The sequence below is a fragment of the Lycium barbarum genome, chromosome 1, assembly GCF_019175385.1.
Source record: "Lycium barbarum isolate Lr01 chromosome 1, ASM1917538v2, whole genome shotgun sequence".
Classification (NCBI taxonomy): Eukaryota; Viridiplantae; Streptophyta; class Magnoliopsida; order Solanales; family Solanaceae; genus Lycium; species Lycium barbarum.
In genome coordinates this window covers 44996897-45010745 of record NC_083337.1, presented here as the reverse complement: position 1 = coordinate 45010745, position 13849 = coordinate 44996897, and the positions used below count along the sequence as shown (strand labels likewise).

At 36.3% G+C, this 13849-nt stretch overlaps 1 protein-coding gene across 1 annotated transcript; it reads right to left on the bottom strand.

The window, feature by feature from the left end:
* Positions 1 to 11991: 11991 nt before the first annotated feature.
* Positions 11992 to 13627, bottom strand: LOC132611654 (uncharacterized). The gene is made up of 5 exons (XM_060326053.1): positions 13310 to 13627; positions 12833 to 13162; positions 12701 to 12791; positions 12241 to 12555; positions 11992 to 12149 (listed from the first exon to the last, which is right to left on the bottom strand). Exons 1-5 carry the CDS (start codon positions 13625 to 13627, stop codon positions 11992 to 11994), a joined length of 1212 nt encoding a protein of 403 aa, XP_060182036.1.
* Between the last annotated feature and the right edge of the window lie 222 nt (positions 13628 to 13849).

Here is a 13849-nt window from a genome sequence, read left to right as displayed (position 1 = left end):
CTACAACAAGATTTCAACAAAAAATTCAACTCATCACAAGTATACAACACACATACACACACGGTCAAAACCTCCCACACGGCCAACACATATTCACACACATAACACACAAGTTTCATACTTCTTACTCAATTCCACACTCTACAACATGCATACACCTTCCATAACATAACAAAGGCATGAAATTCTTACCTTTTCTTCAAATTCTTCACTTGCCACTAGAGTTGTCCTCTTGCCAAAATAATTATACCAAGTTGTAGAGAATCTTGAGCTTGGTAATAATCCCACAAGAAATGAATTTTTGAATCCAACATTAGGCTCCAAGAATGTTTTTTCTTTCTTTTCTTTTCTCTTTCTCTTCTTGGCCGTAGGCCTTCTTTCTTTCTTTTTTCTTGGTTTTTCTTGTTTTCTCTTGAATGTTCTTAGGATATGGATGAATATATCATCACATGGAAATTTAATCCCATGGGCTTGGGCTAAGTGTACATGGCCGGTTGGGCCTTCCTTGCTTGGGCCTCATTTTCTAATTAATTTTTTAGCCCAATTGATGGCTTAATCTTGTAATTCATGAAGCAAGTTTCTAAAATTTCAATTTTGCCCTTGGCCTCCTTTCGTAATTTCACACCAATGCATTCATAGTCAACACATTCATACTAAGCAAAGTCCAAATTTGGCCTCATTCATTACGAATCAAAATTATTTCGCATTTTCCGAATATGCAAAAATGTCGGATGTAACAGCAAACATGCCCTTGATTTCATTTTGGGTAGGTTTGTGAGGGATAAGGATATTTTGAGCTAATTTCTTTTTGGATCTGTTAGCATTTCCTACGCTTCCCAAGACATCTCTAATTTCTTCTAAAGTGGGAGCCATCTCTATCTCTCCCAATCTGAACACTATTCTGTCGTTGTCCCAATAACCAGTAATGATCTCGAGCAGAGCCGGATCCCTAATCATATCCATCAAAGAAGGCAGATGCTCTATACAACCCTTTATCTCTTTCTTTTGATCATTAGTCAAACCTTTCCACCATATCACTAAACCTGGCGGTGGACCCACAACTATATCAAACTGCATATCAGGAGACATCTGCAAAATAGAATATTGTTAGTTCCCCGCCCCCCAGGAACAACAATTTATTTCACATATGGCACAATAATGCTTCCAAATAACAAATAGTGAGATACAGTGTCTTCAGGTTTTTACACCTTCGGAACACAGTAAGGTGTCATTTCTGTCCGGTTCAGGTAGGTCTGAGATACCCAAACCGATCTATGGTCAATTTTTGCTATATCAGTAGGGATTTGGTTCTGCTCTATGCTAATTAGTCTAGAGTGGTTTTTTTAAGAGAATGACACAGGTTACCTAAGCGGACAAGCTGGGGGCGGGCTCTCTATGGCTATGGGATGAGCGCATGCCCACTCGACCTTAGAGACCTCCAAAGAATATATCAAAAGGTTCTTTAGTGAAGGTATGACCGCAGTTCATCCCACATTGTCATCCTCTAAAACAATGTAAAATAAACGCCAGGAGTGGCGGAGTATGCATACATGAATGACAATTATATTTTGTAGAAACTTAAACACATAGACAATTTATATCACTTAAACAATTTATATCATACAAACACACAAATTATTGAAACCCTTATGGTTAGAACCTTAGATTTTCTCCAGCGGAGTCGCCATCTGTAGCGGGTCTATATTTTCTAATTCGTATTTGCACTTGCCTCATTTAAAAAGGAAAGTGTCCCGGGGAAATAAGGTTGTCAATCGTACCGGAAAAAAAGGTAAAAACATACTTCTACGTGGATGGTGCCCTAAATGGACTTATTGTAGAGTCGCCCCTAATTTTTAGGAGATTAGGAAAACTGATTCGAAAAGGGTTCATTTAAAATGGCTAAATTTTAAAAGAAACCTAATCTAACCAAAGTATGATTAAGGGTTCTAGTAATCCCTCGGGAAAGGTATTAGGCACCCCGGTATTAAGGATCCATAAAACATGGTTGACATACTGTTCTAATAGTATGTCTATGTAAATATAAATTAGTTGTGATAAAAATAGTTTTTCTTTTATATTTTCGCAAATAGAAATTTGTCATTTTATGCAAAAAAAAATACCACCTTTCAAGGATCAAAAGTGGTAAAAAAAATCAAAAATTAGGCGTTTAGGGTATCCGACTAGAACACTTAGGCTAATACCCTCTTAGCCTAAGTAGGACTCTACGTAAGTCCACCCAAAAATTATTTTTGAAAATATTTTTAGAGTATAGGAAAACAGTTTTTAAGAAAATAATTTAGGTATCATAGTCCATATATTATTCTGTATATATATAGTCCATTTTATTTCTATATTTTCCTAAGTTTTAGTCAATTCTTTATTTTTAGTCTAAGTCTAGATAGTCATAATTAGTCTCATAGGTTTTGTCCAAATCAGTCCCCACGTCCAAGTCCATAGTTTTTGCAAATGTTCAAATCAGTCCCAAGCTTCCTAAAAGTTGGCAGTTTTAGTCCTTTAACCAAATCAGTCCCAATTTGTATTAATGCCTCAAATTTAGTCTTATCTTTTATGGAAAATTCATTTTGGCGACTTTAAAATACGACAATCTCATAAGGGTTCCAATTGACATAATAATTGCACAAATAATAACTTAAAATGCGTAATTAAAAGAGATAGAGAATTTGGGCCGACCAAGCCCAAATAGAGAAGTAAATATGCAATTTTGGTTCCTCGGGTCCAACGTTTGATCCAGATTGTGCTCCATTTTGTAGACTCGATGTATACACATTGGTGGGCCTCGTAAACCCATCAATCGGTTTTGAGAGGTATAAGATGCACAAGGTATGTTTAACATTAGTATACATCCAACAATTAAAATTAAATATGAAAATTAAACTAAATAACTTATTACAAAGCCAATATATGAATTACAACTTTCCGAACCAAGCCCAATAATAAATGATGCTAATCAGAACGTATGGAAGCCCAAATAGAGATATAATCAGCAATAATAATCGACTTAAACAACCCAACGAAGTGTCAGGCCCAACTAATGGCCCAGCTACCTTTTCTCTTCAAATTTTAAGTGCAGGAACCTCATCATATACACAATATGCCCCCCTGATATACCCTTTTATTTCTTCAAAAAATTTCTAAGTATGAAAGCTGTGGTATACCCTAGATATGCCACTAGTGTATCCTAATTTTAACTATGTTTTAACTAAGTATAAACCTGACTATACAAAGTATACCTCCCATATATCCAAGGATCAAGAGGGAAAAAAAACCAAGAAGGGGCATACCCATCTTGTACCTTAGTAATCTCACATGTAGCATGCTTTTATATTTCAAATTTTAACTTTAAAACTACTCAAGAACACAGACAAGCAAAGACACATATTCAGAACTTAACAAAAGAATGGCACAGTCAAATGAAGGAACACAGGCTTTCATATAGTAAGAGACTACAATGCAGAGTGTATGACACATATAGAAGCAGGTACAACAACGTGACAACATAATGATGGTGTAAGACTTTGAAAACTAATGTCATACATGATAATTTAAACAGAGAAAAACACTAAATACACAACAAGTAATCAACATGAAACCAATGCCTAACTCTTCATTCACTAAGGCAGTTCTTGGAATGGTTTCAAAAGGGTCTAAATTCAAAGGTGACACTACATTATGTTCATTTTATCAAGGTTTTCATAACAAACAGTTTCCAACAATAGTGTCTAGTGTAAAATTCACATTTAGCAGGTTTAAGGAGTCAAATTGGTCAAGTTTTAGGATGCCAATTGCAAGTTAACATCTCGACAAATATGGGGTATCAATGGTAAAGTTGAAATGCAATGTGCATGTGATCACATAGATAGACAAACAGCATGTTCTATAGCCTAATTAAGTCACAAATCCAATTTCTTAGTAGTCGGTTTTAGGAAAGAATGCCACAGAATGCAGGTGTTTGTTTTCAAAGCTAATTTCCATCAAGTCTAGTTAGAAGTAATGCAATCATATGGTGTATTTAAGGTCACAGGCTCATATATACTATGCAAGTTTCCAAGGATCACACTTAAGCCCAAAAGTGGATCTGGATGATCAGCTAGAACCAGTGAGTGCCAGAAAGTTTTAGAAATAGTTTTTTTAGGTTTTAAGACTCAGGAAACCATCATACTTTAATAGTTAATCAAGATTTCAACCAATATTCAAGGGACTAGGACAAAGGAAATAGACATAAATATAGGTGTTCAACTTAAACAAATAGAAACCCCTATGCTGAAGGAAAAACAAAGGACACATATCATGCCAGCAGCATATTAGGTGTAGTTAAATGAGAGTATAAATTGGTTTTAAGGGAATTAAGTAACATGGTCACAGGCTCCGGGTTATATTGAACTTAAATATACAAAGAATCTAGGCTAAGCACCCAACAATACTTATATTTTAGCATTCAAACATGGATAGTGACTCTGATAGGTAAAGAAAATAGAGAACAGACTAGACAAAAGGGAATAGAGGTGAGTTCATGAAAGTTTTAGGCATGTTAAAGCTATTTTGGAATCAAGCAGCATTGGAGAGTCAACTGGTAGCCATAGATCCAGTAAAACTTCATTTCAAGACTAAGTTTTCAATTAAGGAACCAGTAGTCCATTCTTTACAGTTTAGGATTATAAATTAAGTGATCAATACCACATTTTCATCCTAAACAACTTAAGCATGATACTAAGGAAATGACGTAGATAAGTCAATTCAGAAGTGATCAAAGACACATAGAAGTAGGCTTCAATGAAATCATTTAGAAACACAGAAACACAAGGTATATAGAAATATCAATCAGACAATCATAAGACCACAAAATACCACTTCAAAACTTTCAACACAAACAATGAGGACCAGTGATCAACCAAGACCCCTTCTACTTATTTCAAACTCATTTTTTCACCCTAAGCACACTATGAACCATTAGAGATCCCCTAAACCTTACCATGCTTTACTTCTACACCAGAACTACCTAGAAAGTTTTTTAATCAAAGAAGTAAAGAGGAAAATTAGCATTAGCAACACTTTATTCCCATTTTGGACTTCATTATCTTTCAGAAACATCAAATAGAATCTCAAAATCAACTCTTACCCTTTTTAAAAAATAGGAACAGCAATGGACAATGCCTAAGCACAAGGCACACTTAGCTAGTTTTTTAGAGTAAAAAACTAGTGACACAAGCATTTAACACCTTGTATAGACATACTTTTCCTTTTAGAACTATTTAGAACTCCATTAGTCAACTATTAGTCATTAGAGTGCCACTAATCCATTTCTAACTATTAGAAGGAGCCTTAGACAAGTTCAAAACATACCTTCAATCATTTTTAGACTAATTCGAAATCATATCCGGAGATAGCACCAAAACAAATACCAAACAGGCCTTGTAAACACAAAAGGATCAAACTTGGATAATTTTAAAGGAAAGCAGTACAAGAGTAACTTCTGAACCACAAGCAAAACATTATTTTTTATTTTTTAAAAGCCATTTCTGTATACACAGGTCCTCATAACATCAACATATCCAACACAGACTTAAAACATAATGACATACGAAATAATTCGAAATTTCCCAAATGACTCAATGTAACAATAGGTTTAAGCTAAAGTGTCATCTTTCTTTTTCCTTTTTAGACTAGTTTAGCCATCATTCTCCATTTAACACCCCTAAACTGATAGAAAACCCTACATTAACATAGCAGACATAGTACAAACATCAAAATAATCACATTTTAACATCAACGACAACAACATAGAACAACTTCAAAACAAAGAAAGGTACGGTGTAGATAAGAAATTACCTTTATTAAGGGAAACCTAAATATCAAAAGGGAGATTGGGATCCAAAGCTTCAACACCAAACAAGACCTCAAACCTTTTCTTCAACTTTCCAGAAAATAACTTGTATTTTTTGTAGTATAGGCTATAGAGTAATGTATATTAGTATTAGTTATAGTATTGTATATTGTATATTGTATATTATAGTATATCCATGCTGTATTGTAGGAATATCGTGATATATAGGCTAGTATACTTAGTATTTTCAAGGGAATAAAAATTCTCCTCCTTACAATGAATAAAAACTTGCTATTTATAGCAAATTCAGTGAGCTAGGGGTAAAAATGGTAGGGAAGATATCTCAAAAAATAATTTCCCCCAAATATTTAAAAGATTTTTAACTTTTGGATATAGGATAAGGGATTTTTTGTTGCAAAATTGCACAGATAGTACTATTATCCACTCAAATATTGTACGCATCATACAAACAAAAATCCAGCTAATTCGTACTACACGCTAATTCAAAATCCCTAAGTTTTAGGGGAATAACCAAATAGTATGTGTAGTCATTATATAGGAAAAATAAATAACAAATTGATAGTAACACAGTACTAAAAATGGATAGGAACCCCAAAATTGTACGCAAATTCAAACGGGTTTTTATCATAGGTCCCTATTTTTAGGGTCTTTGGTGCACAAGATGGCTAAAGGTTTTAAACCTCACCCATGGAAACCAAAAACCCACAAGGACCCGAGCAACAACCCGAGTCATAATTGAATTTAGGTTAAAAATAACGAATTAGGTAAAATTAAACCTGATAATTAGTAGCGAGAAAGATGGGGACAACCCCCCCCCCCCCCCCCCTATGAAATCGCACCAAAAATGGCCATGGAAGTGGCCGAACTAGAATCGCGATGAAACCCTAAACCCAAGTCGCCATTCATGATGAAAGACGACGATGAGTTCTTCAGTTTTCCAAATAAGACGAGGTGGGGCTAAAGTTATCAAAGGATAATTTTGGTCCCTCCGCTTTATATACCCCTCCCCTTCATGTTTTTTTGAAAAGTTAAAAATGACCCCTTGTGTTTTAAGTTAAAAAATAAAATTAAGTAATAAAATATGCGTAAAACTTAAATAAAAATAGTTATTTAGGCTGATTAAAGTTTAAAACTCATAAATTTCAAATATTAGCTTCAAGACAAGCCTAATATTTATATAGTTTCGGAGAATATTTAAAAATGTGAACAAAAATGAGGTCAAAATGAGACGTAACCCGTACATTGTTTAAATTACCAAGTTTCCCGAACTAGACAATGCGGGATACGTATTTTCTCTGTTTGAATTATAGTTATGAAAGTAAATAACTCATAATTTCCTTGTAATTATCAATTTTTATGAAATAATAATTAATCTTCAATTCTTGCAAATTTCTCAGAATTTTTGAAATTTTAATTTTTAAGGTGCATCCTCGCTTCGTCTTTGACTCGGGAATTTTGAGAATTAAAATACGCGTCCTATGCGGTGAAAATTAGGTGTCAATAGAAATCAATATCCCGGTCTGGAGGAATACCATGAAGAGAAGTAGGGAACACCTCAGGAAACTCTCTCACAACTGGTACCGACTAAATTGGAGAAGTCTCAGCACTAGTATCACAAATATAAACAAGGTATGTAGAAACCCTTTCTCAACCATCCAAAGCTCCTTAAGAAATGATACTATCCACATAGGTGTGGGACTAACCGTACCCTTCCACTCTAACGTAGGAATCCCAGACATGGCTAAAGTAACCGTCTTTGCATGACAATCCAAGATCGCATGGTACTGGGATAACTAACTCATGCCCAAAATAACATCAAAGTCTGTATATCTAGAATCATCAAATCATCCCAAGTCTCATAACCGATCATAGTGACTGCACAGGATCGGTACACCCGATCCACGACTACGGACTCTCCCACTGGAGTAGAAACATAAACAGGAACATCAAGAGACTCACACATCATATCTAGACCTGATGCAAAATAAGTAGACATATATGAATAAGTATAACCCCGATCAAATAAGGAAATAGCTGATCGGTGACTGATGTGCCATTGATTTACGATACTTTGATGATTTCAATGGCTGGTTTTACTTGTTTTTCAAGCAAGTTAGTGTCGTTTTTACGTGCTTTTATCATGTTTCAGGTAATCAAGGTCCCGAGAGGCTGAGTTGTGAAAATTAAGCAAAAAGAAGCCAAAAAGACACATAAGAGTGGAAAGAACTAAAGGCACCATTCCACGAGAAGAAACACGGACCATCCACGGCCCGTGAAACTGAATGTGAAAAAGCTCTAGTGACTCATGTGGATGAAGGAGATTCCAGGATAGCATTCCACTGATCGTGAAATATTTTACGGTCCGTTAAAGGGTAGCGTCAAAATGATCCTAATTTCGGAAGAGTTGCAATTCCACAGTAGTTGAAGAAGTTTCACAGTCCGTGAATAGTTCTGTCTGGCCATATCTGTTATTTGATTTGAGTGAATTAGCCCACTATAAATAGTTCCTTGTATGGTTTTATTCATTATCAGTTGTCAGACTTTGTCTTTTAGACTTAGCGCATTAAATACTTCATTGTTTTTGGAGCATTTGGAGAACGAGACAATTACTTTCATATTATTTTAATCAATAGTAAGCAATATGAATTCTTTATTACTTTGTTCTTCATTCTTTGTTATGAGTAGCTAATTTCATTACTAAGGTTGTGAACCTAGGATAGGTGTTATGTGATTGGGAATTGAAATTGATAAATGCATAACGGATTGTCAGGGTTTATTTATTCTTTGTCCTTCTTTCATAGTTGATGGTTGCAAACATTGATTAAAGCCATAAACTCTGCTTAACTTGGAAATGTGAGTAGTGTTTGGTAGGGATAAATATCAAGAACTCGGAGCCTTAACCCTCATTTGATAAATTCACTTTGGGATAAGAGGAAGTTACTTGGCGCAAGATTAACCGTTTGTCATATACACTCTTTTATATGTAACGACCCTTTCGGTTATAATGGAAAATGTAGGATCACCCCATCAAATAGAACCTTCCCAAGGGTAGGAGACAGTAGAAACTCAATCGTGTGAGCTTGTGAGCTGAAATTTTACTTGTTTATGGTTGCTGCTTGATTTTCTTGAGTCCGTCGGGGGGTGACGTAGAAATTAAAAATCTGTTTAGAATGTGCATATTTATTTGTGTCTTTGTGTCCTTGGATAAAATGTTGGGTGGTAGGGGGAAAAACTGGATAAAAGTCGAGCTTACTGCCCAAATGGGACCGCTGTGGCGGTGGGAGTACCGCTCCGACGGTACCGCTATAGCGGCGAGTGGACCGCTTCCAGTGGCCATCCATTTTCTCGGTGGCCACTGTGGTGGGAGGTTGACCGCTCTGGCAGTACCGCTATAGCGGTGGATAAATCGCTATAGCAGTAAAGAGGATTCTCTTGGTACTGCTATAGCGGGACCGCTGCAGCAGTTAAATGACTGCTGTAGCGGTCGACGGAAAACAGTGACTCGAGTTTTAAACACTTAGTTTCCCATTCTTTATTCATCAAACACCAACACAGTTCTCAACAAGCACCTAGGGTGAAATTCCAAGCTCGGGCAAGAAACTCTTGAGAGGTAAGTTTCATCTATTCCTTTCTATCATTCTGTTCTCCTTCATGATTTTCATCCCCTTTGTGGGTCTATAATGGTGAAATTGAAATAGAAACCCTAGAAATTAATAAACCTTCTAAACTTTATGGGTTAGGGTTATTATCACATAGTTATCATCTAAAGGCTTGGGTTAATTTCTCTCAATCATGAATTGAACACTTAGAGCCATAAACTAAATGAATTGAGACCTAGGGTTCTAAAGAAATGGTGTCTTGACCATGAAAACTGTTTGTAGTGGGAATGTTGATAGAATTTTGTTATAAATTGATGATTAATGATTATTACGGCCCTTGATAGGTTACTTAACACCTAAAAAATCATCTACCCCTTGGAATGGGGTAAAGGGAAGGGTATTCTTGAATTGGTACTTGTGATTTGAGTATTTGTGACTCATTAAGCCTTCTATTTCTAGACTTTGAGCGTTCTGCGGCTTTAAGGAAAGGAAAGCTGTAGCGCAGTGACTTGCGTTGTTCCAGCTCTATATTGAGGTAGGTTACGGTCTACTTGAGTTAGACTTTGGTTAGTTGATTGTATGTTCGTGAATTATTTAGGAGAAAGCATGTGTAGTTTCATGCATGATATTGTGTGGCTAAACTCCTATGTGAATGTGATTAAGCGATTGTGTAGGCTTCGTGCCACTATTCTTGTGTGTTAATTCTGCAGTAGATGTATTGTGATGAGAAGCTAATGTGATCTTCTCAACGGTATTGTGACGTGAAATGATGATTTGAGTATTGATAATGAGAAGGTAAGAAACACTGCTCTGTAAAGGGGTATGGAAAGGCACATATGTGACCTAAATTATGGGCTTGTGGTCTAAGGTTAGTTCCGAAAACGAGAGGTATGTTAATACTCCTGCGTCCAAGGTTTGTTCCGGAGCAGAGGGTTGTGCTCGGGTCCGAGGAGTGAATCCGGAACGAGTGGTACATGGACACCATGGATCCCCTACAGGTCATGACTAGTGAGCAATAACATCAGTTAGCATGTGTGTACAGTGATTGTGGTTATTGTGGTAAACTTATTTCCGTGTGGCTTCCATTGATTATGATTCTTACTATCTTGGTGTTTTTATTGTGATTATCCTTGGTTGATTTACTATGGTTTATTGATAGTGATGTCTGTTGACTGGCATGTTTATTCTATTGATTTTATGAATTATGCATAATAATAATCTTAGTCGGCCTATGATATCTACTGGTACATAGTGTTTGCACTTTGTTTTTTAATGAAAACCACCAAACCAAGTTTGGCAGTGTTTTATTGAAAAATAGTAAGTTTTCTGTACAATAGTGTAAAGAAAGAAAAAGAAAAGAAAAGACAAATGAAAAAAAATCCTAAAAAAGAAAAAAAAGGACTGAAATGTAAACGACATCCAAAGACTGTAAGGAAGCTAATCTACTGCAGATCCTCTGGCCTTGCCTTGATACCATCTCAAACACCTACAAGCTCTCACCAGGTGCTATGGTTCAAAGTCAAAATTAATATATATTCAGGCTTCCAGGATGAAGTAGAATTCCTCCATGTTCCTTCAGATGTAGCTGCTATCTCCTTGCCTTGATGTTGACCTTTGTTTTCCATTGTCTCATGTTTCCTGAATGAACCAATCTTTAGAAGTCTTACAAGAGAATGAGCTTCAAGCTAATACCACTCTTGTACCCCTGCCAAAGATAGTTTCATACTGGTCCATGTGTTATTCATGGCATGTTGAGATGCAACCTTGTTGCTGCTACTGCTCTCTAGCTTGCTATTAATATCCAGGGATATGATGGTCCTTAGTTGTCCCGAACCTTATGTATGGTATATGTGACTTTTCTGTATTTAGAATTTTCCTTGCTTTCACAGGAAGTGAAGTAAAACTATGAAAATGATGATCACCTGCAAAATCAAAAGCATAGTTAGTTAAAAAATCAGCCAGACCATTTCCTTCTCTCAGAACATGCTCCACCCTCACTTCCTTATCCCTCTTAAGTCTTGAAATATCATTTATGATCATTGATATACTCCATGGAGTCTCCCACTGACCAGTTAAGATCATCTTCATAGTCATTGAGTCTGTTTCCATGACCACTGGCAACAGACTGTGTGTAACACAGTACTTAAGACCCTCATGCAGTGCCCATGCTTCTGCTATCAAATTTGAACCATCTGAAATCCTTCTTGCTGCTGTATACTGAAAATCACCCACTGCATTTCTAATACAAAAGGCCACAGAACTTGGTCCAGGATTTCTCCTAGAAGCTCCATCAGAGTTACATTTATACCATCCTGGCATAGGAAAATCCCATTTCACTATCTTGCTTAAAATTCTTGGCCTATATACTTCAAAGACTTGTAGAATTTGAGGTATGCATCTTGGTAAGTTGTTCTGCCCTGGAAACCTCATTCTACACATTTGATATATGATCATGTTTATCTCATAAATCAATTTGTTTATGGACATCCTCCCTCCATGTAGGACTGTATTCCTCCACTTCCATATCTGTCACATAGTGACCATTGGAATAGCTTTAAAGATGGTTCTGAACTTTGAGGGGCAATCTGCATTCCACCAGACATGAAGAATCTGCCTAACTTGTTGAAACTGTGTTGTGATGCCAACAACAGTTTTAACATAAGTCCACACTTTTGTAGCAATATTTCCTGTAACAAACAAATGATCCACAATTTCATATTGCCTATGATCACAGCAGTAACAGTTTGCCTCAGTATCTACCCCAATCCTTCTTACTACCTCTCCAACTGGTATTTTGTACTTCCACAACCTCCAGAAAAAGAAGGATCTTAAAAGGTACCCCTGATGTCCACATGTTTTTAAAGACATCTGACTTGGCTGCTTTGCTCCCTAGTAATTCCCATGCAGTGCCTACAATAAATTTGCCTGATGCTGTCATCATCCATCTTAGCCTATCCCACTCTTCTTTTGGTTCATGAAAGTGCAATTCTTCTAATATATGATCCACAATATCCATAGGGAATAACTGTTGCAATCTTCCTATATTCCAACCATCCTGCAACATGAGTTCTTTTACATCTTGAACACCCTCATCTATCACAAAATCATTTGGAATGATGTGATATAGAGCACCTAGCTTTGTTCAGTTGTCAAACTATACATTTGCAATTCCACTCCTTGGTTCCCACCATATTTCTTGCTCTATATTATCTCTAGTCTCTATCATAGCCTTCCATACTTGAGAACCTCCCTTTCACTGCACAGTCTGAGGACTGTGCCTTTTGCAATATTTGATCCACATATAGTTTTCCCATAGAGTATTTGTTGTCCTGAATTTCCACCAAAGTTTTGCACATAAGGCTTTAGATACATCAAACAAAGATCTAAAGCCTACTCCTCCTTCCTCTTTTTGCTTACACAAGTTTAGGCATGATGACCAGTGTCTTCTTCTGCCTTCCTCACTATTATTCCAGAAGAAACTTGAGAAGATTTTGTGCATATCATTGATAACACATTTTGGAGGTTTGATGGCTGGCAACAAATGTATTGGCATACTCATTAGTCCATTATTGATCAGAACAGATTTTCCTCCAAATGATAACATTCTTCCTTTCCAAGTCTGCAGCCTATTCTTGACTTTCTTGATCAGATCATTGTAATCAACCTTCCTCTTCCTTGAATGTGTGACAGGACAACCCAACTATGTTAAAGGAAAAATGCCTCTTTTAAAACCAGTAATATGCTCCACCTGTTGTATCAGCACATTAGACACCTTACTGTATACATAGAATGAACTCTTGCCTTTATTTATAAGTTGGCCTGATACCAACTCATATGCATGTAATACCTCCATAATTAGCTCTAAAGATCTAGCATCAGCAGATGAAAAAATTATTGTGTCATCTGCATATGCCAGATGGTTCAGATTTGCACTCCATTTGGGGATTCCATAACTTCTAAACTCATTATTCTCAAATAAAGAATTCAATGCTCTAGATAAAACTTCAGCAGATAAGATAAACAAAGCAGGAGAGAGTGGATCACCTTGTTTTACACCGCTGGTGGAATGAAAGAAACCATAAGCTTGACCATTAAGGAGTATGGAATACCAGTTGTTAGCTATCAGCCTCCAAACCATATCTATGAAAATTTCTGCAAATCCCATCTTCCTTAAAACTTTGATCAAATAACTTCATGATAAGCTATCATATGCTTTAGTCATGTCAAGCTTAAGTACAACATTAGCTAGTTTTCCTCTTAGTCTAATGTCAGTCACAACTTCCTGAGTTAGCAGGACATTTTCAATGATACATCTGCCCTTAACAAATCCAGACTGGTTGGGAGATATCAGAGAAGGTAGAATGCCTTCAAGTTTATCCTGAACTAC

Bases quoted from the DNA above. Each gene is read 5' to 3' on its own strand.
- LOC132611654 (XM_060326053.1), bottom strand. From the start codon at position 13,627: ATGGGATTTGCAGAAATTTTCATAGATATGGTTTGGAGGCTGATAGCT. The intron at 12,792-12,832 runs GTATCTAAAGCC...GTGGAAATTCAG, and splicing joins GCTTTAGATCTTTGTTTGAT to GACAACAAATACTCTATGGG. The intron at 12,150-12,240 runs GTAGTAAGAAGG...TGTTTGTTACAG, and splicing joins ACAAAATACCAGTTGGAGAG to GAAATATTGCTACAAAAGTG.